General features: G+C 45.4%; 2 protein-coding genes across 4 annotated transcripts in view; one reads left to right on the top strand and one right to left on the bottom strand.

Annotated features, from left to right (window-relative positions):
- Positions 1-22,074, bottom strand: part of ap2b1 (adaptor related protein complex 2 subunit beta 1) — a 28,724-nt gene extending 6,650 nt beyond the window's left edge. The window contains exons 1-20 of one of the 2 annotated variants that reach the window (XM_076274329.1): positions 21,957-22,073; positions 20,763-20,817; positions 20,565-20,670; positions 19,894-20,029; positions 19,246-19,491; positions 18,773-18,963; positions 18,094-18,315; positions 17,603-17,723; positions 16,993-17,088; positions 16,614-16,729; positions 16,279-16,444; positions 15,985-16,083; positions 15,384-15,643; positions 14,565-14,757; positions 7,318-7,359; positions 6,331-6,477; positions 4,847-4,992; positions 4,510-4,639; positions 1,212-1,296; positions 991-1,077 (exon numbers count right to left, since the gene is read on the bottom strand). In XM_076274329.1, the coding sequence (XP_076130444.1) occupies positions 991-1,077; positions 1,212-1,296; positions 4,510-4,639; positions 4,847-4,992; positions 6,331-6,477; positions 7,318-7,359; positions 14,565-14,757; positions 15,384-15,643; positions 15,985-16,083; positions 16,279-16,444; positions 16,614-16,729; positions 16,993-17,088; positions 17,603-17,723; positions 18,094-18,315; positions 18,773-18,963; positions 19,246-19,491; positions 19,894-20,029; positions 20,565-20,670; positions 20,763-20,799 (2,626 nt within the window). In that variant the 5' untranslated portion in view covers positions 20,800-20,817; positions 21,957-22,073. Of the gene's footprint in view, positions 1-990; positions 1,078-1,211; positions 1,297-4,509; positions 4,640-4,846; positions 4,993-6,330; positions 6,478-7,317; positions 7,360-14,564; positions 14,758-15,383; positions 15,644-15,984; positions 16,084-16,278; positions 16,445-16,613; positions 16,730-16,992; positions 17,089-17,602; positions 17,724-18,093; positions 18,316-18,772; positions 18,964-19,245; positions 19,492-19,893; positions 20,030-20,564; positions 20,671-20,762; positions 20,818-21,956 lie in introns of both variants that reach the window. The other variant, XM_076274330.1, reaches the window with a different exon arrangement.
- On the top strand, positions 22,075-24,455 carry pex12 (peroxisomal biogenesis factor 12). Of its 2 annotated transcripts, XM_076274331.1 has the most exons (4): positions 22,075-22,138; positions 22,380-22,525; positions 22,757-23,292; positions 23,530-24,455. In XM_076274331.1, the coding sequence occupies exons 1-4, from the start codon at positions 22,075-22,077 to the stop codon at positions 23,918-23,920; spliced, it is 1,137 nt and encodes a 378-aa protein (XP_076130446.1). In that variant the 3' UTR covers positions 23,921-24,455. The 2 variants fall into 2 exon arrangements, with proteins under 2 accessions (XP_076130446.1, XP_076130447.1); XM_076274332.1 differs by lacking the exon at positions 22,075-22,138 and having other exon boundaries at positions 22,167-22,525.
- Positions 24,456-25,245: the final 790 nt, after the last annotated feature.

The raw sequence follows: 25,245 nt of genomic DNA, 5'->3' as shown, positions 1-25,245 counted from the left end.
ATCTGATAACTGAAGTCATAGGGAACATCAATTGTGTGTGTGTGTGTGTTTGTGTGTCTACGTGCCTGTGTCTGACATCACGGAAAGTCAAGGGGGGGAAAAAAATCAGAGGTTCAAACGCCTTTATTTGTACTGTATGTCTGAAATGTTAAAACAGCAGCAGAGGAAAAGTAGCAATCTGACCATTGAAAGGGCATGCAAACACCACACAAACATCAGAATTGGCACTCGTAAAGGCTTGAGGAGGTCCACCCTGGGCCACAGAGCGGTGCAGGACATAGCCTCGGCCGCTCGTTGGAATGACCCGTGTGTTTATCTGTCCTTCACATGACTATTAAAAGTATTCTGAAGATGTCACTAGTGCTTATAAAACCATTATTTTCAAAAACTGTCAAATTGTCTCTTTTAATTGATCCCCAATTGGCAAAGAAAAGCATCTCATTTCCCATTTCCAATACCGTAACATCAAATCTGGTTCGTCAACAGTGGGCAGCCTTTCTTTTACTATGCAGACTTGCAGAGTTTAGTTACATCTATTTGTGCAGGCATTTTAACATTGTCTGCAGCGGCAGCCCTTGAGACAAAACAATTGGGCAAAACTCAGGGCTGAAAGAGGCTATTCGCCCCAGCGAGGAGGTGAGAGGCTTTGATTCTGATGCTCACGTTCTTTAAGTGGCGACGAGTGGCAGGTGCTATGGCTCCCACCCTCTTGAGCGCACAGAGCCCAGTTTAGAGCGCTCATCTGCTAAATATACCAGCACGCTAGAGTGCTCTGCAGTGCGCCGAGAGGAAGACCTCATCAGCAGCTCAGGCCACTGCGCTGGCAGCAGGGACATCTGTTACATGATGGATGAACTCTGCTGTGCTGGAGCGCACGGTACGTCGCGCCCTTTTTACCCAAAACTACAGCAGCACATGTAGGCATGACATGCTATCATCCTTTCCTTCCACATATAATAAGACAGAACCACGTTTGTGACTGAGGCTTACCTGCGTTTAAGTGGCATTCTTTGATTTGGTACTGCAGCTCATTCTCGTTGGGGATGTCTTTCCATGTGGCGAGGAACACTTGCCTCTCTGCAGAGAACCAGAAACAGAACCATTTAAATCAGCGTATTAGAGAAAGGGAGAATAGACAACAGGTGAGAGGACTGAAAAGGAAGAGAGAGTGTCTCATGGCGTGCAATGAAAGTTGGGAGGCGTGGTCATACCCATCTTGCCGTCCTCTACGAAGAAGACGCTGAGAGGGATGAGGCCGCTGAAGTAAAAGACGTCGATGTTGTTCTTCACGGCCACCTGTCACACACAAACACACAGCGGCCCACAGATCAGTAGCGCTCAGCATCTCTCTGCAGCAGGAGCAGCCCAGGGAACCCACCAGGGCCAGAGCCAGGGTCAGGGTCAGGGTCAGGGTCAGGGCCAGGGTCAGGGTCAGGGTCAGGGCCAGGGTCAGGGTCAGGGCCAGGGCCAGAGCCAGAGCCAGAGCCAGAGCCAGAGCCAGGGTCAGGGTCAGGGCCAGGGTCAGGGCGAAAGCACAAACCCCTCTGCACATCACTGAATGGGAGCACCTCAACCACACCAGCTTAATTTACCCCACACAGCACAGCTCCCCATCACGGCACACACTTGAACACATGACAAGAAGGGAAAGAGAGAAAGAAGAAGTTGGAGGAGGTGTGTCTGTGACTATGTGATGGTGGAGGTGGGGAGAGGCTTGTCATTACTAATGCAGCCCCCCCTCTGTGCTCTTCTTGTCCCCCCCCCACAGAGAGCTGCTGAGCTCCGGCAGACCTGTCACACAGAGGCGGCCAGGGACGCTCTGGCCACTTCTGAAAGGACAGCCCAGGCCCTGAGCAGAGTGGACATGTCACCCACGCCACCTGACTGGGGATGAGTCCTGCATACTGAAAGCCGACCACTCCCCTCAGCCTTATCCTTATCCCCCCCCCCCCACACCCTCCATCTCCTCAGGGAGCTGAGCTTGGGTGGCCTCAGAGTCGAGAGCAGCAGGTTTTAAAGGAGCAGTGGAAACACATGCACAAACATGCCTCCATGGCAACATGCCTCCACGGCAACAGTGACAATGCAAATCAGAAGGCATGATTGAAGATTGTGTTCTTCCCCTTGTTGAGTATTTCTCTGTGTTCCAAGCGTGCTGTTTATTTTATTTTTATAAATTATTATTATTATATAATTTATTTATTCAAATTTATTTGCATTTTTTTAGGCCCTGAAAACAATAACAAAAACGAATGCATTCACAATACCAGAGACAATGAATTCTGTTCTTTAAGAATAACATCTTTGTTTAAGGCCTGTTTTTATGTCTGTTTTTTTTTTAATTAATCACTGAAATCTCAGAATCAATTTACTGAAAGAAAATGCAGAAACACGACCATTCACAATCAGCCTGTGTCACGTCACAGCAGTGTGGCACGTCTTCTGATGCATTCAATCTGTGAATGCCAAATTGGCACCTTAGCATACTGTGTCCAAATGTGAGAAAGGATATTAATTGTCAGAGCTTCAACCAAAACCTTTCGTTTGATCCTAATTAGTCCTTTCTCTCTGCAGAGAGAATGAAACTGATGGAGCCTTTAATGCTCCCCTAGTATTGCTCTGCTCGTCTTCAGTGCAGCAGAAAGCTCTGCTGGGGAGCATAATGATTATTCAAATGGAAGTGGCGAACATGAGTGGGAATGCAGAGGAAAAAACAAAACAAAACAAAAGCTCTCCATCGCTTTACTACAAGCTATTGATTTGTCTGTACCTTAAACAAATACCTGTAATTGGTCAAGTGTTTGGCGAGCAGGTATTGACTAGCGCGTTGTTCCTGTTTGCACAATGGGCGTCCGTCAATGAGCGTGCTGCAGCGTGGCAGTCGGGCACTCAAACTGGTGAGTGGTGAACGAGCTGTACGCTGGCGGACCGTGTGCTGTGAGACTAGGCTTCTTGTCTATGTGCCATCAGGAGTCTAATAAACACACTCAGCTGGAGATGGTTACTGTGGGAGAGCCAGATGCTAGGCCTACACCTGCCCTTCACTCACACATGGAGAGAGAGAGAGAGCGACTACACCTGCCCTTCACTCACACATGGAGAGAGAGAGAGAGCGACTACACCTGCCCTTCACTCACACATGGAGAGAGAGAGAGCGACTACACCTGCCCTTCACTCACACATGGAGAGAGAGAATGAGAGAGAGAGAGAGAGAAAGCGACTACACCTGCCCTTCACTCACACATGGAGAGAATGAGAGAGAGAGAGAGAGCGACTACACCTGCCCTTCACTCACACATGGAGAGAGAGAATGAGAGAGAGAGAGAGAGCGACTACACCTGCCCTTCACTCACACATGGAGAGAGAGAATGAGAGAGAGAGAGAGAGCGACTACACCTGCCCTTCACTCACACATGGAGAGAGAGAATGAGAGAGAGAGAGAGCGACTACACCTGCCCTTCACTCACACATGGAGAGAGAGAGAGAGAGAGAGAGAGCGACTACATCTATACAAGAGAGAGAATGAGAAAAAAAGAGACTAATTCTGCCCTTCACCCACACATGGAGAGAGAGAATGAAAGAGAGAGGGAGGGAGAGAGAATGACTACACCTGCCCTGACTCACAAATGGGGAGAGAGAATGAGAAAGACAGATAGAATGAGAAAGAAAGAAAGACTACACCTGCCCTTCACACACATGGGGAGAGAGAGAGAGAGAGAATGAGAGAGGGGGAAAGAGAGAGAGTGACTACACCTGCCCTGACTCACAAACAGGGAGAGAGAATGAGAAAGAGAAAGAGAGAGAGATAGAGAGAGAGAGAGAAAGAGAGAGAGAGAGAGAGAGAGATAGAGACTACACCTGCCCTCCCTCATACACAAGGAGAGAGAGGCCAGGGAAAGACAGAAAAAGAAAGCGAGGGAGAAAGAGAGGTAGGAGAACTAAAGTTAAACAGGCAGGCAGTTGGTAAGTAAGAGTATGATGAATCATTATGGGATGGCTGTGACTTGGCATGGAAACCGAAGCCACCACTGGATGCAGCCCCAGCGGGAGTCCGTTGCTGACGGGCACCTGTCTCCCAACACACCTGGCTCCCATCAGCTGGGCATGAGGACTGGCACTGTGCCCTCTCCCATCGGCCAGAACCAGGATGGCTCGTGAAAGGTAGCAGTTTATTGAGCTACACAACCTTACAGGCACTAGCACTGAAAGGAGGAAGCTTTGAAAGGCCTATAGAACTGGACAGGACAAGGATGGCTCACTAAATGTACCGGTTTATTGAGCTATACAAGCTAAGGTGTTGCTCACTGCCCAGAGGAAGCGTAGGAAGGACTACAGAAATGGACAGAGCTAGGATGCTCATGGCAGGTACCACTTTATTGAGCTATAAAAGCTGAGCTGTTAATACTCACTGGCCAGAAGAGACTGCTGAAGGACTAGAGCATTTTGTGGGGCCTAATTAGTGTGGGTGCACTGCTGTGACGGTCACTAATTGCACATTAGAGGACATACCTGCAGGTTGTTGAGAGGGTCCATCTTCATGACGGGGCCGATAGTGTTTAGGGGCAGGGAGATGTCGATACTCTGACTGGGCATCAGGGGAGTGTGCACGGCCAGAGGAGTGGTGGGGATGACTCCAAAACTACACACACACACACACACACACACACACACACAAAATCACAAAAAATGTTTTAATCACACAGGAATGATTTTTTAATTGGCCCTCACTGTGCCACACTGTCCTGTCAATAGCCAAACAAGGACAGTGAGACCAAGTTATGACATTAACATAAACCAGTGACTTATTCAGACCCTGGGTCTTAGTTGCTTAAGAATCTGCGCTCACCTGTTTTTGTTGAACTGGATGGCGAAGTCGGTCATGTGCTGCAGGGCTTTGTTGGTGAACGTCATGTCCATGTACATGTGGCCCTGGCGGCGGGAGAAGGTGCCGGAAATCTCAAGGCCCTTGGCTTTCACTGCCGGGAGCCAAACCTGCAACACAGAGCAGCGTACCTTCAACAGGATACACACACACACACACACACACACCCACCCACACACACACACACCACACACAACACAGACACACACACACACACCTCGTCTGTGGAATCCTGCACACAGCCACAAGCTTTCCAAAGGAATGCTTCATTTATCTGCCATAAATATTTACAGCATTGCACACAAAGGGAGGCCAAGGATACATTTTTAACACGCCGCTGACTAAAAAAAAACCCAGACAGGAGCTGCTTACTCATAGAAAGCCTAGTGTAGTGCAAAAGAGATTCATCACGCTGAGGGACATTTTTACACAGCTGGCACACGCCAGAGTCAGCAGCGGAAAATAAACGGTGGTCCTCGTGTTGGGTGCTGGGAGGCTCCTGACAGAAGCGAAAAGTTCAGTCTCTCGGCAGAGCCTCCTGTGACCCACTTTGCCACAGCCTGGCCACGGGAGTCCACTGCAACTGTTCTTATTAATGGCTCTGTCAACGGCTTAATCCGCCGACACAGTGCGCAGACGCGGTTGCGGTACGGAGCGGCCGCACGTGCTCAGTACGAGGCCGTGTCGTCAGCGTGGCGGGCGGCTCAATGAATCAGAGGAGACACCCAAACAGCCATTTTTATTATGAGCCAAATTGAATGGCGTTACACATTTCATGCCTGCAGACGGCACTCAATGTGATACCATTAGCGGCCTGAATACCACTGGCCAGGCTGAAAAACAAACCAGGCGCCATTCTGCTCATGAATACAGCTCCTAAAGCAGGCCATTATTGAACTCATCTAAATGTGCCCGAGTGAAGAATGGACAAAGAGATAATCATAATAAAGAGCTAGAAGAAGCCAAATGAGCAGAAGAGTTATTTGCTGGGTGAATGCAGGGCTCGGTCCACACACCTCCCCGTGCAGAGAGAGAACACATGCTGACCATGCTGATGAGCACAGCGCAGCACTCGCCACACTCAGCCACCGGGACAACACACGGCTCAGAATGGGATCACCCACTTATAGGACATAATAACAACACATAAATGAAAAATACAAAACAGGCTTTATCATTATGGGAATATAGGAGAATCTCTACATGGGAATATGGGAGAATGACGTGCACTGTGTTATACTGTAGGCATGAACCTGCACGCACGCACTGCTGTGTGATGGTGTGAGTAAGGGCACTGGGGATGGGTATTTGTAATGTGTGGTGTCTGTGTTCATGTCGGTGGGTGGGTGGGTGTGGGGGGGGGCTGTGAGGTGAGAGGTGAGGTGAGAGTGACTTGCGGTCCGCGGGGCACCGGTGCGCCTGGCTGGCTGGGTCAGCTGGTTACTTACGGCTTTGGGAGCCACGTATCCACCCGTGGTGATGGCCATGCCGGTCGAGAGCTCAAACAGGTCGTTCAGCCCACTGCTCATGGGAGCGGGGGTGGGCGACGGGGCGAACGTGTTGGGCACGGACGAAGGGATGAAGTTCTGGCCCACCTGTGTCCCACACACACACACACGAGAGAGAGAGGTGTCAGTGTAGGCTAGGAGTCCTTATAAGGCCGGTGGAACCCTGCTCAGGTTTTGGATCAGTGGCTTTTTCATCCAACTGTGTCAACATCATCAAGCAGGAGTGTCCCCAGGTCCTTTTCTGCTGTCCAGATGATTGAGATACAACACAATTGCAATCACAGAAGAAAATGGGAAAAATGAGAGTGGTCATTCAAGTGGCTCATGCATTTGTGATTGGAAAGAGAAAACACACATCAAGCACATAGACGTCATGCAGCAGCAGCAGCAGGCAATCCAACAACCCCCTCCTCTCTCCTCCACTTCCCTTCAAATGGGTGCATCTCCAAACGAGGTGGAAGCACTAATGGTAATAACAGCAGTCACTAACGCCCCCATCAGCAAGGCTGTAGAGTACCAAGCACATTAGTGGAGCTTGCACGCACACACACACACACACACACACACACACACACACACACACACACACACACACACACACACACACGCACGCGCACGCACGCACGCACGCACGCACGCACGCACGCACGCACGCGCACGCACATGCACACGCACACACGGACACGGACACACGGGGACACACACACACACACACACACAGCCAGTGAGCGTGCAGCAATCCTTGGGTGGCTCTGTGACCCTGTGAGTGAAGCCTTTTAGAGCATGCAATGTGCAGACAGACAGACAGTTAGGCAGACAGGCAGGCTGTCAGATAGACAGACAGACAGATGGTCAGGTCGACAGACAGGCAGGCAGGCTGTCAGACAGGTAGGCAGGTAAGTACACAGACACCGAGGGCTCACTTACTGCAGGACTTCCCCCAACACCACCGCCCAGGTCTCCCCCGAGCTATAAAAGAGAAGAGAAAACCCAGGTCCACAACCACATCAATACACAGAGCAGATACAGTAGGCACAGAGAGAGAGAGAAAGGGGGGGGGGGGGGTAGGAGGAAGGGAGAGAGAAAGAAAGAGAGAGAGGGAGAAAGAGAGAGATAGAGAGAGAGAGAGAGAGAGAGAGAGAGATAGAGAAAGGGAATATGAGAGAAGGGGATATAGAGAGGCAGAGAGGGAAAAAAGAGAGAAAAAAGTGGGAGAGAGAAGAAGAGAGAGAGATGGAGAGAAGTGTAAACAGATAGGGCATGAGGTGCAGATGAGAATTGGAGAAAAGAGGCAAAAAGAGAGGAGGGCACTTAGTGTCCTAGGCCCCGTCAGGAACAGTCCAACCTCCACTCTAACCATTCAGCAGATTACCTTTCATTTCAATCCATCAGTTAAATGAATGAACAAATAAAACCTTCATAAAAAATAAAATAAAAAAAACATTTGAATTTCCCAGCAGTCATAGTGTCATAAAAAAAATCATTTTTAAATATTCTGTATCCATATTTAAGTGTAAGTAATGAGTACACGGCTGATTATTTAGGGCTGATAATTAAATCACACTTGTGATTCACATCTCATAGGCGGCCAATTTCTTCACCCTGCAAACTACAAATGCATCACAGTGACAGCAATCACAACACTACAAAACAGTACAAAAACCAAATGAGCGTCTACATTTGTCTTCTTCTTTAAAAAAAAAAAAAAAAAAGGCTCATTGATGGAGTCAGAAATCTCACCATCACTTTTTAAGCCTCTCTGTGTCTAGCTGTCCTGGAACTCTCGAAGCCTAGAGCACGAAAACCAATTGAGATTAACCTGAACAATGGTATCTGGGCAGCCCAAAATAATATGCGCCCTCCCCACCCCCGTCCACCCTTCATGGTTAGTTAGGAGAGAGACTGTGTCGTGGGCCTAAACAAAGGGACATGTAATGACTTCCATTTCAGTGGTTCCCTTTGAACCTCAATCAGCAGAGCTGAGAGCTTGAAGGGCAGGGAATGGATTTTGAGTTAGCGTGGGCAAATTATTATTACACAACGTCCACCACTAGAATGTGTCGTTCCAATGAACCAACCCTGCTGTCAATGACATCTTCAACAGAGCATCTGGTCAGAAGAGCCCATTGATGAGATTGATCGATTGACTGATTGATTGATAGATTGATGAGATTCCACAGGCTTTTGTCACCATGTCCTAGGCTTTGTCTCCCCCTCCACACTTGTTCATCTCTGCAGTGAGCAGCACACCTAGACTGATGTTCTTGTGTGCAACTAAACAAGCACTTGACAACACAAGTCCTTTAGGACACGATGAAAATGCTGTCCTTGCCTCTGCGACAAGCTTGGCAGAGCACCAAGCCTCCTGGCTCCAAGGGCTGGGTTGCTGTCTAACAAAAGCTCCTCAGACAGGAACAGAGGTCACATGGGGACCAGGCCAGCAGCATGCTAATGTGAACAGAGTCTGTGACCCCAACAATTACAATTATTTCTAGAGAGTTGTGTCAACTGGAATTGTGATCTTACTTAAACCTGTAACCTCACTATGAGGCAATAAGGGGCTATGGAGACCTTCCTGTATATGTCTTCACAAATATGCCATAAAAAAACAGAAACACAAAACTAAATAACACTAGTTACAACATAAATCATCAATAAAATATCACCAGAATTATAATTAAGCGATATTGTTGAATGGCAGTTGCCCATGAGAAGAAGACACATTACTGCTCCTTTGTGTCCTTAAGGTCACACAGGTCTTCCAATTGAACAGTAACAGACAGGTGACCTAACGTGTCAGCACAGTAGCCACTGCGGGCATGTCAGGGTCTGTTTTCTGTCTGGAGGAGGATGGCTGTGAGAAGCCGGCACAGACCGCTGACTCAACACTGTCCTGCCTCATACATCACTGGCCTGACCTTGGCTGACAACAACTCAGCCACCGCTGTGCTGCGCTCCCAACCTCCCCACCGCATCACTCACAGAGTGCGCACACGCACACGCGCGCACACACACACACACACACACACACACACACACACACACACACACACACACACACACACACACACACACACACACACACACACACACACACACTACACACACACACACACACTACTACACACACACACACACACTACTACACACACTACACACACACACACTATTACACACACACACTACACACACACACACACCCTCACCCCAAGTCTCTACTCACGTGAGTGTGTCATTCCACGCCAGTGTACAGTATGCTATGGTATTTGGTAGACACTTAACTTCAAAGCCACTTACAAAACCGATTTGGGGAGAAAAAAAACCATTCGGAAATTAGAATATTGACAACATAAAAATAAAGCGTTAAGTTTGTCAATGAGTTTAATTCCCTTCCTTCTTCCCTCTTCTCACACTGCCTACTGCATACTGCATTGTGCTTATTGAGTTTTCCGCATAATGTCAAAACAGAAATCTATACAACACTCAGCCCAAGGGAGGATTTTTCTGTCCAGTTGAAGCTTGGCAATTCAGCAGATTGGCAAAATGCTGGGGTACTTACATTTTTTGCCTTGAGGGGTGATCAGCAAATTTTATTCCAAACACTGATTTTTTTGTAAATGCCAATAGAGGCCATTTAGAGAAACGGTTTTACTTTGATAAGGCTGTAACAGTCAAGATAAACCACCGGTGCTTCAACATAAACTTCTGAAGTTTACACCTACTGTTAACAACAAATCCCCTCATATCCTCTCAATCCTCTCATATTTGCCAATTTCCTGCAGAGTGGCTTTCACACAGTGCTTTCTTGCCATCCACACACCATCAATAGAGCTTTCTCCACTCATACAATTACCTCCAGCAACAAACATTAAATCTCTGAATGTTTTCGTTGGAGTGATTATGCATATCACCTAGGCAACAGCTGTGCCAGCAGCCTGGCAGAGCGCCAGCCAGCTCATGTTTTTAACATAGTTCCAGTCTGGAGGCGAACAACAGCACCTAGTGCTAACACCATGTCCACAATGGCCCACAATGCCCACTCTGCAGCTCTGTTGTCAAGGGGTCCAATCAGGAGCACTCAGGGTCAGACCAGGGGGTGAAGACCAGTGGCAAGTGAAGTAGCCTACACATTTGAAACACTGGGGCTAACACTGAACAAGTCTGACCAGTGTTCTGAAGTGCACTTCCAAATGTTCTTGTGTGGTGTCATGTGTGCTGTGTGCTGTGTGTGTGTGTGTGTGCGTGTGTGCTGTGTGTGTGTGTGTGTGTGTGTGTGTGTCTACACGCTATGCTCCTGGTGAGGGCAAGCTGGTTCACAGTGAGAGGGCCTCCAGGCTGCAACAGACAGACCGTGATAGAGCTGCTGATGGCAAACTGCACAGCACACGAGGGCCATCTGTGCGGCCCTGATAACACCACTGTGCCTGGGTATAGGAACAGCACTGCAACAACATCACTACAGTGAGGCTGGAGATAATATGGCCATGCTACATTCATGGTACCATCCCTCAACAAGCTGCTAATGACCTGCACTAAACACAGCAAAGCCAGCGGGAGACTGCTTCAGGTGTGTGTGTGTGTGTGTGTGTGTGTGTGTTTGTGTTTTGGGGGCAATATATGTGTACCTCAAAGTTTGAGCCAAAGCTAACCTTGTTTTGAGAAAAATAATCTCATTTTATGTTCCCCCAAAAAGTACACCTTGAGGACTGTAGGGCAGTTAAAGGCTCTAGGGGTCGAATTCTCCTCTTCTTGCACTGACAGGGCAAGCACATAAAAACCGGACCATGAAGAAAGGAATTTCAACAATATGTGGTTTAGTACAAGACATTTCAACAAGACAAATGTGGGTCCTGTTAGCAAAAGAGGTTTCCGCAGAACCCTTCCCTTCATCACTGTACACTGTACACAACCATCGCTACACTATTATTAAATATTGGGGCAGCCGTGGCCCACTGGTTAGCACTCTGGACTTGTAACCGGAGGGTTGCCGGTTCGAGCTCGGACCAGTGGGCCGCGGCCGAAGTGCCCTTGAGCAAGGCACCTAACCCCTCACTGCTCCCCGAGCGCCGCCGTTGTAGCAGGCAGCTCACTGCGCTGGAATTAGTGTGCGCTTCACCTCACTGTGTGTACACTGTGTGCTGTTTGTGTTTCACTAATTCACCGATTGGGTTAAATGCAGAGACCAAATTTCCCTCACGGGATCAAAAAAGTATATATACTATACTTATAAATATTGTTAATTAATATAGACAGCACATTACGCTTTTGCTTCTTTTTACAGTGATTGCACTGATAGCATTCACATTCTGAAAGTATAATCATTAATACTGATATCTAATGGAACCTTCTGGTATTTTTTGCTCCATTTCTGCTTGAATTCCTCTAAACATCTCAAGCTGGGACAGGGTATTTAACTAAAAGGATGAATCCCACTCCTCCTTATGATGCTCAGTGATGAGATGACAGGACATACAGATCATCAGCACACAATCTGACATCATCGGAACAGTCATGACTCCTTCACTTAGGTCTTGACATCTTCCAGACTATAGAGATGCTAACAGCTTCCTAAAATGTCAGTAAGAGTACCTTTAAGACTAGAGATGTTAACAGATTTCCTAACATGTCTGTAAGATTAGTGGATGCCCATGAAATTGCAACTTCCCCATATCCCTCTGCAGCATTGCCAGCTATCAGTACAGTAGTGCTGGTAAGAGTGGCACAATGCCACCACAGTCTTTTCCAAATGTTTGGGCATCCTCTCTAATGTGTTCGAATGGAAGGTTTACAGTTTACCCTCAGGACAGGAGAGACACAGAACCCAAAAGAGCAATCGCAGAAGGGTCATTCCATGTGAAATCACCCAATTTCAGCGCAATTTGGCAGGTCACCCTCTCCGAACAAATCTGAAAAAAATCACAGGTGTTTGTAGACCAAATCCATGCATAGATCTTAAATAGTATATCTGTATAACTAATCGTTGCAAAACTACAGCCCTTTGAAACTTCAAGTCATTTTAAGCATTGTGGTGAACAATCCTTTTTGGTCAACTTCCAGCATTATTGGCTCTTTTGGTATTTCACACACATTAGTGAAACTATGTGAATAGAAGTACATTTTCCTGTTGAATTAAAATATCCAATCGGATTAGACGTATCTTGTATACTTTCCCCTCTGCAAAGCTCTGAAAATGGCTATAAATTCATAATGTGAAAAGACATCATCACCTTTGAGGGCTTCTCATTCAAAAAGTATGTGACACAAATTCATCAGATTTTTTCCTACACATATAAGTATTATAAGGTCCTGTCCATGCATTAACTTTGGTTGTTATCATTTTCATATTTTAAGAGCATTTTTTTTAAATTGGGCTTGATTTTCAAAAAGCCTGTTTTCATCTTCTCATTTCACCACGTGGACAGTTAACAGGATTTTTTTTAAATTTTACCATATATCATTCTGTATGTGAGGATCATCTGCCCAAAATTTGGGCTTGTTGCTGAGTTTCTTCATTGAGATAATATTTTTTAAATATTGTCTATAAATCCACTGAATTTGTACTGGATCTGCAGTACCACTTTGCACCACATGTGGTGCTCTTTTAATACAATGGAAGTCAATGGAAGAGTAAGAGAGTCACTTGTTTGCTGCACATATCCAATCTAAACACACAGTTTATGGTTCATAGTTGAATTGGTCCAAATAATTATTGCAATATGAACAACATACTACTTATACATAAATCTTATTTAGAGAAAATAAACTGATCAAGTAAATTATACACACATAAGACTGACTGGTCATCATACATGCAGCAAGAGGATTTAGCATAATTACCATCTTTGTAATAAGTTTTCTACACCAGCTTCAACCTATCAGTGCCTATGTGAGCACTTTAATAATTTCTAGCCAGCTGGTTAGGCAAAGTCTATATTCATCGTCATGCTTGGGATGCAGTCCTCTGTGATACATAGACAAAGAGCATCAAGATGGAGATCAGTGCTTTAACAAACAATCAAACAATGGGTTTCTAAAATTCAGTTCATCAAGGTATTTCACTTAATGAAGATGGCCATGTGTGTTTCCATCACAAGTATTCATAACAAGGTTTGAGGACTCGTGGATCCAAGAGGCATTTGTAAAAAGATGATAAATCTTTAGTATTGATTTTTCTGCATCTGACAATGCACTGAATTTTAGAAACCCCTTTTTACTTGAACCATATGAACCATAAACTGTGTGTTTAGATTGGATATATGCAGCAAACAAGTGACTCTCTTACTCTTCCATTGACTTCCATTGTATTAAAAGAGCACCACATGTGGTGAGACAAGTGGTACTGCAGATAAAGTACAAATTCAGTGGATTTATAGACAATATTTGTAAAAAATCTTATCTCAATGAAGAAACTCAGCAACAAGCCCACATTTTGGGCAGATGATCCTCACATACAGAATGATGTATGGTAAAATTAAAAAAAATCCTGTTAACTGTCCACGTGGTGAAATGAGAAGATGAAAACGGGCTTTTTGAAAATCAAGCCCAATTTAATAAAAATGCTCTGACAATATGATAATGTTAACAACCAAAGTTAATGCATGGACATGACCTTATAATCCATACATGAGTGAGAAAAAAATCTTCACCACGATGCTTAAAATGACTTGAAACTTCAGAGGGCTGTAGTTTTGAAACCATTAGTGATACAGATATACTATTTAAGATTTATGCATAGGTTTGGTCTACAAACACCTGTGATTTTTTTCAGATTTTTTGGGAGAGGGTGACCTGCCAGCCACTGGGTGATTTGACACGGAATGACCCAGAACAGTTCTACTTTAAAGGGCATAATAAAGTCGGTGTCTGTGCGCCCGTGCTGGGCTAAATCTCTGAGTAAAGAACCTCCTCACAGCAGCACCTCACTGCTGTGGGACTGCATCACACCAGGCAGCCTCTACACACACACACACACACACACACACACACACACACACACACACACACACACACACACACACACGCTCCCCTCTCCTCTCTTCTCCTCTCCTCCAGTGTCCTCATTAAAATAAGAGTTGGTCTACATGGGACTTTGACTGACTGTATACTGAGGCTAACAAGCACAGGGCAAATGAGGTGTCCACCCTGCCGGGGGTGAGTGGGTGGGGGTCACTCACCAGACTGTCCAGACCTCCACCGAGCAGGTCCACGGCCCCCATCTGCATGGAGGACACCTGGGGCACGTTGACTGGGGGGCCCAGGTCAAGGTTCAGGAGGTCACCAAGGAGGTCGCCTTGTGAGGGGATGACCTGAGGCTGGTCGATGGGGGCGGCAGGGCTGGCGCTCACTGGGCTCTCGCCGGTGTCGATGCTGTAAGGTGGGCGGGGGGGGGGGGGGGGGGGGGCATATGATTAAAGGGAACCAGAGGCACAACAAGAAAAAATGGTGTGTGCACTTTCTGACTGATTTGCATGTTGCCCACATTCAGTTCTTCAGTTACTTGTATGCCTCACAATACCTGGGAGACAGTACAGATGCTACAATTGCAAGATGTCCACCATCTCCTGCTGTTAAGTATTCTTTGACTTTTTAATCACAGTTATAATGCTGATGCTGCAGGGAGGGACCATCTGGTAAGGAAGCTCCGCAACCACCATAAAAATCGCTTACTGATTTACAAGATGCTGATGTGAACTTCAATTACTTGCAAACTATGTTTACCTTTTAAACACCACTGAAGCTATGCAGATGTGAAATCTGAATGTTTCTTCTACTTTCCACAAGAAACTATTGTGTAACTTTTGGTGGTGGTTACTAGTGAGGTCCCCCCATCCATGTGACGTGCTTTGAGTATCGAGAAAAGCGCTATATAAATGTAAGGTGTTGTTGTTGTTTTCAATCACACAGACAATATTCACTTCAGAAAAGACAGACGAGAAGCTAATGAAAAAGAAATAGGGTCAAACTGCGGTCAGGTTGCGGGAGCGGAGCCTTGCCTGCCGTGCTGGATGGGCAGGTGTTTGCGGTGGATCCCGTGGCTGCCCTCCACGAAGGCGTTGGGCGGCTTGTGGTAGACGGACGCCAGCGAGCCGATGTGACAGATGAGCTCGTCCAGCAGCGTGGGCTCGATCAGGTCGGTCTCCTCGGAGATCAGCGGCTTCTCGGAGAGCACCACCTCCTTGGCCGTCACGGGGTCCGTGGACAGGAGACGCCAGTAGATGTAACCACGGTCGCGCAGGTCAGGGTTGTCCGAGTCCTGCGGGGAAAGTCCAAAACGTGTCACAACAGCAGGAAATCTACAGTCACTACGCAGCAGGTTGACATACACATCTGCAGAATTACAGGTTAAGTCAAATCAAGCTTATTCATGTAGCATGTTATTCATTAATATGACCAGTACAGACTCGTATGAACTTATGATGGAATCTACACAATTACTGATAGAAGGGGCGGATTTTACTTGATTTGACTAAATATAAACTAATAGAAATGATAACTTGTAAGATCATCTATTCCACTACACTCTACAAATGCACTGACAGGTGCGAGTAGATATATTGTTGTATGGGCGTGTCCTGTTGAGGATGTGTAGTGTACCTGTGTGGCCAGGCTGAGGACCTGCTGCACCAGCTCCTGCGTCTCTGAGGGCTTCTTCAGGAAGAGCTTCACAATGGCTGTCAGCAGAGTCAGCTGCACCTGAAGAGTGGAAGCGAAACACACCCACGCATGAGCCATTTCAGCCTGACCGCTCGCTCACCTCATTTCTATTTCCACAAGGCCTCGTGACAAGGTGCTTTAGGAGGAACTAAGGTCGGCATGGCAGCCGCCGGGGGAACATATAGTTCCTTTTAGCACTCAGGCGGGGGGAAAGTTCCTGTTGATGTGGCTGACCTGTGTGCTCTCGTCATGGAAACCCTCCAGGAAGCTCTCCAGGAGCTCGTCGGCGTTGTCGATCCTCTCGGCGTACTCGCCCACGATCCAGATCATGGCAGCACGAGCATCTGGCTCGTCCAGGGAGTCGAGGTTCTCACAGAGGGTGGCGATGATGCTCTCATACCTGCAAGACAAACACAAAACAGGACATCGTCACCTGCTGTAATGTAGCTTAAAAAAAGACAAACTTACTTTGCTTAAAATAAATGACTGCAGGAGTCATACTCGATATTTCACAAAAAAGTATGACTACAGTGAAATCAATTATCTTGATATGGGCAATGGTCACTGACTTGTTGGGGTACTTGCGGAAAATGTCCCTGATGACAACAATGGCCTCCTGGACCACATAGTTGACCTTGGTCTGGATGAGGTCCAGCAGAGTGCTCACACAGCGCTCAGCAGATTGCTATTGACCAACACACAACAATTAGGACACGAGACTACACAAGGAGTAGAACAGATTAAAACTAGCGAGATCTAGCGAGTAGAAACGTGAGTAATTGTTAATGCTTTTATCAGCCTTTCGCATGATAATGCTGTCTACTGGTGCACAATTGTAATCCTGCAGTTCTACACACACTACCAAGGAATGTTTGAGGATAATGAAGGACATAGCTGTGGGAAGTAAAGTGATTGGAGAGATGGACAACTGACCACCATGTGTCTTACCTCCACTTTGATGGCACAGCGCCCAATGGCCCTCACAGCCTTGCGGACAAAGTCCACGTCCACCTCGGTAGCATACTCCTTCAGCTCAGCCAGTACCTGTGTGTGTGTGTGTGTGTGTGTGTGTGTGTGTGTGTGTGTGTGTGTGTGTGTGTGTGTGTGTGTGTGTGTGGGTGGGTGGGTGGGTGGGTAGGAAGGTGGGATAGGCAGCACACAATGGAGTTACAACAACAAACAGACTGTGTGTTTGCTAAAGGGGCCTTTCTCGCATGCTGTCTCAAGAGGATCTGAATAAATAAGAGACTGGGCAGGAATAGCTAAATGCCTGACCCGGAGTTGTGTCCAAATTACTATGGAGGACAGCCTGCGCTCCGAGAGCCAAAGGGCCTGTCTGAGCATGTCTGAAGTGTCACTTGGGCTCTGCCATCTGTGAATTAGGTGAGCCCTAACACCTGACATAAACAGAGTGGACAAAGTAAACTGAAAGAATTGTGCAAGAGATGGGAGCACAGAATACAAAAGCACAGTGCCTGTAGGGATAGCAATGTGTGCTAGCTGCCAGAAAGGCTGCATTGTGGATGGATTTCTGGTGCAATTCAAGTGCAGTCAGTACCTGGGCAATGTTGGCCTGGGAGGCCAGTCGAATCATGATGTCCAACTTCTCCAGCTTCACATAGATGGGATCATTGTACTTGACAAAGAACACCTTGATTTCCTGCTTCAAGATCTCAGGCCTGGATATTAAGAGGGAGTGGGATGGAGCCGTTTAATATGGTGGAGCCGTTTAATATGGTGAAGCAGTTTGACATTAATACTCAGTCTATAAAATCTTGTATTGCATGATTTAACAGAAAAAGCAAAGGGCACAATTAGGGCCAAACTACTTGAGTGGTTTAACTAAAAGTTGTACCCCACTGTGACTACTAAAATGAGAAGTACTAAGCCATATTATGTATTGTAGAGTATATATACTTATACTTGTGCATTATCCTGCTGGGAATGACTAAAACCAGTCGAAGGAGCACACAGCTCAAGGACACTCTTCTCACCCACCAAACATCCACATGATCCTGTGATTCCGCATCACGCGGCTGCTGAACTGACCTTTTCTGCACAATGAGGTTGATGTTCCGGAGTGCCACGTACTGCACCTCGGGCTCCCCGGAGAGGAGGGTGACCAGAGGTGGGGACAGCTTCTTCAGCAGCGTGTTGTAGTAGTCCGACTCCTTGGGCAGGAGCTCCAGGAACTTCATGAGCACCTTCACGGCAGACAACACCACGGCCGAGTTGGCGTGGGACAGCCGCGGGGTGACGCGCTCACAGATGCTGAGGAAGAAGAGCAGGGAGCAGTCAGAGAGGGTGCCAGAGTCTCCAAGGGAGTCTTCAACATTTAACTATGTTCTGGAATGTTCTACGTCTGTTCTGTCAAGGCTGCAGTTCTTTAGCCTTAATTCCTTCAAATCACAATTACTAAAACTGTGTAAGATGAAAAAAATATAAAACATCAATAGCATTCATTTGTGGAAAAATATTAGGTTTGAAGCAGCAACAGTCTAATATCAGCAAGATATCTACCTAAAAGCATGCTAAAAAATGCATGCAAAATTTAATTTGAAGTAAGCCTAAAAAGGCTAATTGCAACATAGTGTCAACTCGTTCACCTAATTGCATAGCTTCACAGATGAAGGACGTGTGCCTTTACTTTCCCCTTTTTCTCAAGCATTATGTCGGTCTGCCCCCTTGTGGCGAGCCATGGAGCGTGTCGTCGCCCACCCCTACTCACCTCTGGGCCTCGCGCTCGTCTTTGGGGTTGTAGTTGGACAGGCAGTCCAGGATGAAGATCTGGCCCCACTCGGTGCACTCGTTGAGGGCGGTGAGCAGCTTGTTGATGTTCTGCGGGTTTAGGTCCAGCAGGTTGCTGTTGGGATGGGACTCACTGATCTCCGAAAGGGCTGCCACGGCATTGGCCACCACCTGAGTGCAGGGGTCAGTGTGTGTGTGTGTGTGTGAGAGAGAGAGAGAGAAACAGAGGATAGAGAGAGGGATAGAGAGCATGAGAGAGAGGAGGGGGGGAGTGAAGATGAAGAAAAGAAGATGGCCTCTTTGAAAAAAAAGCCCTTTTGAAGTGATATATATAAAAAAAAACTGCACCACATATCAACTGCTCTAGCAGATTACACTGCACTGTGAACCATTATAATATGAGCACCAGTCAACACACTCAAGTGATCAAAGGAGCAGCCAAAGCGTGTTTACCATGGGGTTGGAATCAGCGATGAGGTCCCTCAGGGAGTCCAGGAAACCCTGGTCCTCCACCATCTGGGCATTGATGTCATGGAGTTTGGCCACGCACACGGCCGCAGTCTTCCTCACGTAAGGGTCCTCGTCCTTCAGACACTTCCGCAGGGGCTCGCACAGGTACTCGGTGATCTTGTCCACGCGGATGCAGCCCATGGTGCGCACGGCCAGAGCCCGGATCAGAGGGTTGGGATCCTCGCAGTCCTGTTGTCCAACACCATTCATAAATACCATTTAAGAACATGCAGGGAGGCCCAGTTCAGTAGCTTTTAGAATTTTTAGAACACCACTGGCTATTGACAGTTACAGATGCATCACCATCATCACACATTAACTGTGACCACATTCTAACATGTTTAGTTACATTTCTGCCCTGATACACTTCAGTTAAGGCTTAACACAAGGCAGGATTACTTGGCTCAAGTACATGAATTTGTTCAGAGTGAACAATAAAGGTCCTTCACTGAGAACCTGGTTAGATGTCAAAATCTAACAACAGCAGCCAAAGTGTTGTTACTGCCATTAACTCTCAGACTTTTTTGAAATAATCATAAGAAACTATAACACCTTAACATGATCTTAGGTAAAAATATAAAGATGTCTTGCCTTAACAAAGCTGTTGACAGCCATGATGGCCATATCTGGCTGACTCTTGGCATAGTTCATCAGGTACAGATAAACAAGCTTCTTTAGCTCCAGGTTATCAGTTTGCATACAGTTCACCACATCCGGAAAAAGAGAGCTGGCAAGCAAAACGAGGCAAAAGGCTAGTCAAGGTGAGCAAAACTTAATTTAGAGTTAAGGACGTTTACTCATCTGATGATGATAGGCAAAGGCAAAGGCAGAGACCCAAAACAAAACAATTATGATAATACAATGTGCAATCTTAATGTCCATTTAACGCCTCAAGGAACAGCAGTGATTCATTAAGTGATTCCACTAACTCAAAAGCATTAATAAAACCTTGAGACGCTTTATTGTCTTGGAAACATAGAAATGTTTCATTTGCATGCGCCTCTGGTACAGTCTAAATGTTTTTGCAGGACCATGAAACAGAAACCATGTTAAAAGGGGCTGTATATTCTTTTAGATAAAATTAAAGCAGTTACTGTAATAAGACACAGATTTATTTCTTTTGTAAGATAATGGCAAAAAAGTCTTGTTTTTTTTGACAATGTTGATGAATTACACTCGATTTATATTAAACATAGATAATATTACACAAAGATACCTTCTGAATAGGTAAATGAGCATATGCCTGCTGTAAACCTTCATACCTCACGTCTTTTCCTACGGTCATGGCTGCAATGACTTTCTTCACAGCCTCCTTCCTCTTCTCCTTCTTCTCATTGTTCAGTTCAGCCTTCAGTTCAAAGATTTCACCTGAAACACAAAAACACAATGTTATTTGCATACCGTAGTTTGGCATGTGACAAAAAAAAACTTTTATACAGTTCTGTTGTATCTGTACTCACCTTTTTTGTTAGTTGTAAAATACTTTGAGTCAGTCATCTTGGCGGTTCTTCAAATCTATATAAAAACCATATGACCTGTTAATTTCAACTTGCAATTTCTTTTGTCTACATAGACAGATTGAGTCACTTGATTGTAACATTATTCATTATACCTGCCATAGAGACATGGTCATAGATACATAGAGATACACTTTAAAATCGAAAGATGGCAAATATTTTCACTGGCTCTTGATTATAGTCCAATCATAAAATCAGTCAGTGGTTTTGATTAAGGAAAAAATTTAATGTTCCTAGACCCAATATAATTAAATTATTATCGCAATACAACACGAATTGGCATAATCATTGGCACAGACATGTAAACAAACACATGTAGAGGGTTCAACGGGGAAACAAGGTGTCTGAAGTGCTCATTCGTATTAGGGGAATATATTTTCTTGCCTTCCGTGCTACATCATGTGGCCTAATGATGCATTTCCGTGTATTTCAAAACAAAAAACGACCTATTTCATCTTTAACTGCAGAACACCTACAACTCAACTAGATGACGTTGTCGGATGTAAAGAAGTACATCATCGGTCGTGATGAAAGCCACCTGCTTAACTGCTGCATGTTATCCAGATGTTTTTCACCACCATACCTCCTACTAGACAAGCCTTGCAATTTGAAATCAAATATTATAACGTTGCCTAATGAGCAAATTAGGGGGACATGAACCTGATGACAGGCTCTACTGTCAACTGCATCCATCCTGGTCTGTCTATGTCGCCATGAACATGAATTGACCTCAGAAAAGCTAACATCATCTAGCTAATACAATTAGTTAGCCTTCGCCTGCCTAGCCTATCCCGAGTATCCTGATACCTGGCAGGGATAACGTTACTTATACCATCTAGGTAATGTTAATGGGACTGTTTTCATTGATGAAATTGTAGTTAAGTAAATACAATATGTTAATGTGAAAAGACGTCATTCAACATGACCATCGAAAGCAGGTTTAGGGTGTGACCCTTCAACAGCTGATGGTGTATCGTAGCCGACTGCCTCTGTTAGCTATGAAAGCTAAATATGAGCTAGCTATCCCAAGCTAGCATTTTGACTGGCGAAAGTTAGCCAGCTGGCTAGTCAACTACCTTGACCAAGATCTTTTAAGATAGTCGATTAAACGCAATATATCGAAGTCAACATTCTTACATGCTTTGTTGAGACGGTAGTCGAAAACCTCGAGAAGTGTAACCTATATTCGTCACAGCAGTTTGACAGAGGATGCTTTTGCCTCCTTTGACTGCAGCTGCGAGGTTAGCCGTGAAAGATGGAATGCTGTAGAAAAAACAGAAGAGGAAAATGGTCAAGAGTAGTGGCGGAGAGCATAAAAGGTAACAACGGAAATGTGAATTTGCAAACAGGAAAAGAGCAATACGGACGGTATTTTAGGAGACACACAACAAGTATGCGGCACAAAGCACAACAATCACTATGGTCCTAAATGTTATTGCAGCAAACGTTGTTAGTTGCAACGTTAACACAAAATTCTGCATATACAAATCCAGTATGTTTTATTTTAGTTAATTTACGGCACCGTGAGTTCCTTTGTTACAACCTTGTCCTTTACGCAAGTTGCTGAAACAAGTCTCACTGCCATGGCGGAACACGGAGCACATTTAACTACAGCATCATCAGATGAAAGACCTTCGATATTTGAAGTTTTAGCGCAGGATTCCTTGATGAGCGCAGTCAAGCCTGCCTTGCAACACGCCGTCAAGGTAACTAACACTGATTCAAAGATTTACACTCTAGCCTATGCATGGCCTATCTGAGTCATCCTATTAACCTAAGCTAAATCACTTTGCAATGGTGCATCATTCAATAGACCTTGACAATGCAAACATGCACGTAGTGTAATTGTCTTTGTCTAACTCGCATAACGTCATAGTGAATGCCATTCTCAGGGCCTGAGCTATATTTGTTTTAAAATGTACATGTCATTAATGCAGATCCTCGCAGAGTCCAACCCCACTCGATATGGAGTCCTTTGGAGGAGGTTTGATGAGATCTACGCCCTCTTGGATCTGCTTTTGCAGCACCATTTTCTTTCTCGCTCCAGTGCTTCCTTCTCTGAGAACTTCTACGGTCTGAAGCGAGTGCTGACCTCTGATCCCACCCGGCCTGCACACTTTGGCCTCAGACGCAAGCAACACCTGCGGTCTCTATTGCTCCTGGCACTCCTGCCTTACCTGCGTGCCAAAGTGGAGAAGATATTAGCTCGTCAGAGGGATGAGGACGATTTCTCCATACGGCTGCCCCAGTCCCTTACTCAGAAGATGTACAGGGCCTTCCTGGTCGCCTATCCTTTCGTCAGTATGGCTTGGGACGGCTGGGTGTTTTGTCAGCAGTTGCTGTATGTGTTTGGCCGCACACGCACACATTCACCCTTACTGTGGATGGCCGGGGTCAAACTGGCACACCTCACAGCACATGACATCCAAAGCCTGGATCTGAAGCCAAGCAGCCCCATTGGCACAAGCCCAAGGTAATGTGGAAGTTGGGGAAAGATGGATGTTTCTTTGTGATCTTTGGCCACCTATTCAGTTCATGCCTGTTGGCCTGTTGTAACTTGTGAGGTGTTGATCAGACCATTTCTTTTTCTCAAGTCAGTAAATCAATCAGAGAGAAAGCATTTTTTAAAGTGCAGCACAGTGCTTACAAACAACCTGACAAAATGATCATATACTGTATTAATAATATTTCTCTGCCTTCTACTTTCCAGTGTTGGTGAAAAAATGCAGCGGATATTGTCCTCGGTTGTTGGTGGTGTGGCCATGTCCCTTTCCACTGGTCTGTCCCTGGGGGTTTTCTTTCTTCAGTTCTTGGAGTGGTGGTACTCCTCAGAGAACCAGAGCACTGTGAAATCCTTGACCACTCTCCCCACGCCACCTCCCCCCGTGCACCTCGATGACCAAGCAGCGCCGGGCGTTCTCAGCAAACTCTGCCCCCTCTGCCGAAAAGTCCGTGCCAACGATACCGCTCTGTCCACGTCTGGTTTTGTGTTCTGCTATCGGTGCATATACATGTATGTCAAGGCCAATCAGAAGTGTCCCCTAACTGGCTATCCCTCTGGAGTGCAACATCTCATCAAGATCTATTCACCTGAAGGCTAGATTCATGTCTACAATTCAGTTGTATGGTATTTTAAAGTATTATTCAAATAGAAACCTCAAATGAATGCCTTTAACAGACTAATTCAAAATAATTTGAAACCTTAGATTTTTGAATTTTCAAATTGAAATGTTAACTGTTAATCTTTTTTAATTCACAATAGTAGGACAACTCATCACATTCCCTCGTTGTTCAGCTCTCAGTGTTTTTGCCTTAACACAGCTCCTATGAAGAACATATTTTCATATGTGGCGATATTAACGGACCTTGTGGACCATTAGTGGACCTTGGCAACATGGACAAATTCTAGATTGTTCTAGATTGTAGGCTAGATTCCATTAGGGTACTAAAAACAGGTTACAAAACTATGCCAAGTAGTTACATGGGAACCCATTTCTCCACTGGGAGAAATGGGTTTCACTCTTTACAGGTACATACTTCGCAGGTTCAGTTTCTACTCATCATGGACACAAAATGGCACTGTTAATTCATTTACACCACAATTGAGGAATGTTAACAATAAAGTAATAATGTATATATATACAGGAAAATGTTTTTAATGTTTTAATAAAAAAACTATTTGATAAAACTACAACTAAAACTAAAACTACAGCACTGCATTTTTGGAGTAGTAGTTTAAAATTATCGTATCTTTACTGCCATCTAGTCAACACTGAATGGCAGTCTTGCCAGTATTATATACGGAGGCTTGATAACCCAAATGCCATATAAGTAGTTGTGTGAATGCTGTGAAAACACTTAACTTGGAGTAATGGTCCCTGCGGTGTGCTCAGAGCATCTACTGGAACATGTCCGTCTACTAAATATGACGGATGAGGTCAGTGAACCACATCTCCATCTTTTTTTAAATGTCACATCAACTATATTTGGCCTGGGCAGTCCTCTGGGAGAGTTCTTCAGTGAGCAGGGAGAGTTTAAATGGTTTGAATGTCCCAGAAGAACACTGGGAAAATGTGTTTTGTCTCCGAAGCAGTCTGCAAAATTAGTTTGTTTCACAAATAGGCTTTCAGCAAGTATAAATGCAAATGCGTGGGGAGATGAAAGCATAAGAAATATGAAAAGAACATATTTTGCATTCCCATTCCACAGAAGCCAGATTACTGGTAATAAAAAGTACATTATTATATGAAGAGTTTGGTACCAAAACGCTATATCCTCCATTTAAATAAATTTTCATAAATATTTTTTTTACAATTTGTTTTCCAAGTAATTTCAGCAGTATTGTAATTGGGTATTGTTACTCAATCAAAACAACACAACTGCAGTTGTATTGATATTACCTGAAATACACAATTAAATAACATAA

Source organism: Alosa pseudoharengus, unplaced genomic scaffold (assembly GCF_046254945.1).
Source record: "Alosa pseudoharengus isolate Yale_2024_CS ecotype anadromous, Long Island Sound unplaced genomic scaffold, YU_APseudo_1.1 YU_APseudo_1.1_scf_8, whole genome shotgun sequence".
Classification (NCBI taxonomy): Eukaryota; Metazoa; Chordata; class Actinopteri; order Clupeiformes; family Clupeidae; genus Alosa; species Alosa pseudoharengus.
This window is presented reverse-complemented; position numbering and strand designations above follow the sequence as displayed.

Bases quoted from the DNA above. Each gene is read 5' to 3' on its own strand.
- pex12 (XM_076274331.1), top strand. From the start codon at position 22,075: ATGGAATGCTGTAGAAAAAACAGAAGAGGAAAATGGTCAAGAGTAGTG. The intron at 22,526-22,756 runs GTAACTAACACT...TCATTAATGCAG, and splicing joins CCTTGCAACACGCCGTCAAG to ATCCTCGCAGAGTCCAACCC. The intron at 23,293-23,529 runs GTAATGTGGAAG...TCTACTTTCCAG, and splicing joins CCCATTGGCACAAGCCCAAG to TGTTGGTGAAAAAATGCAGC.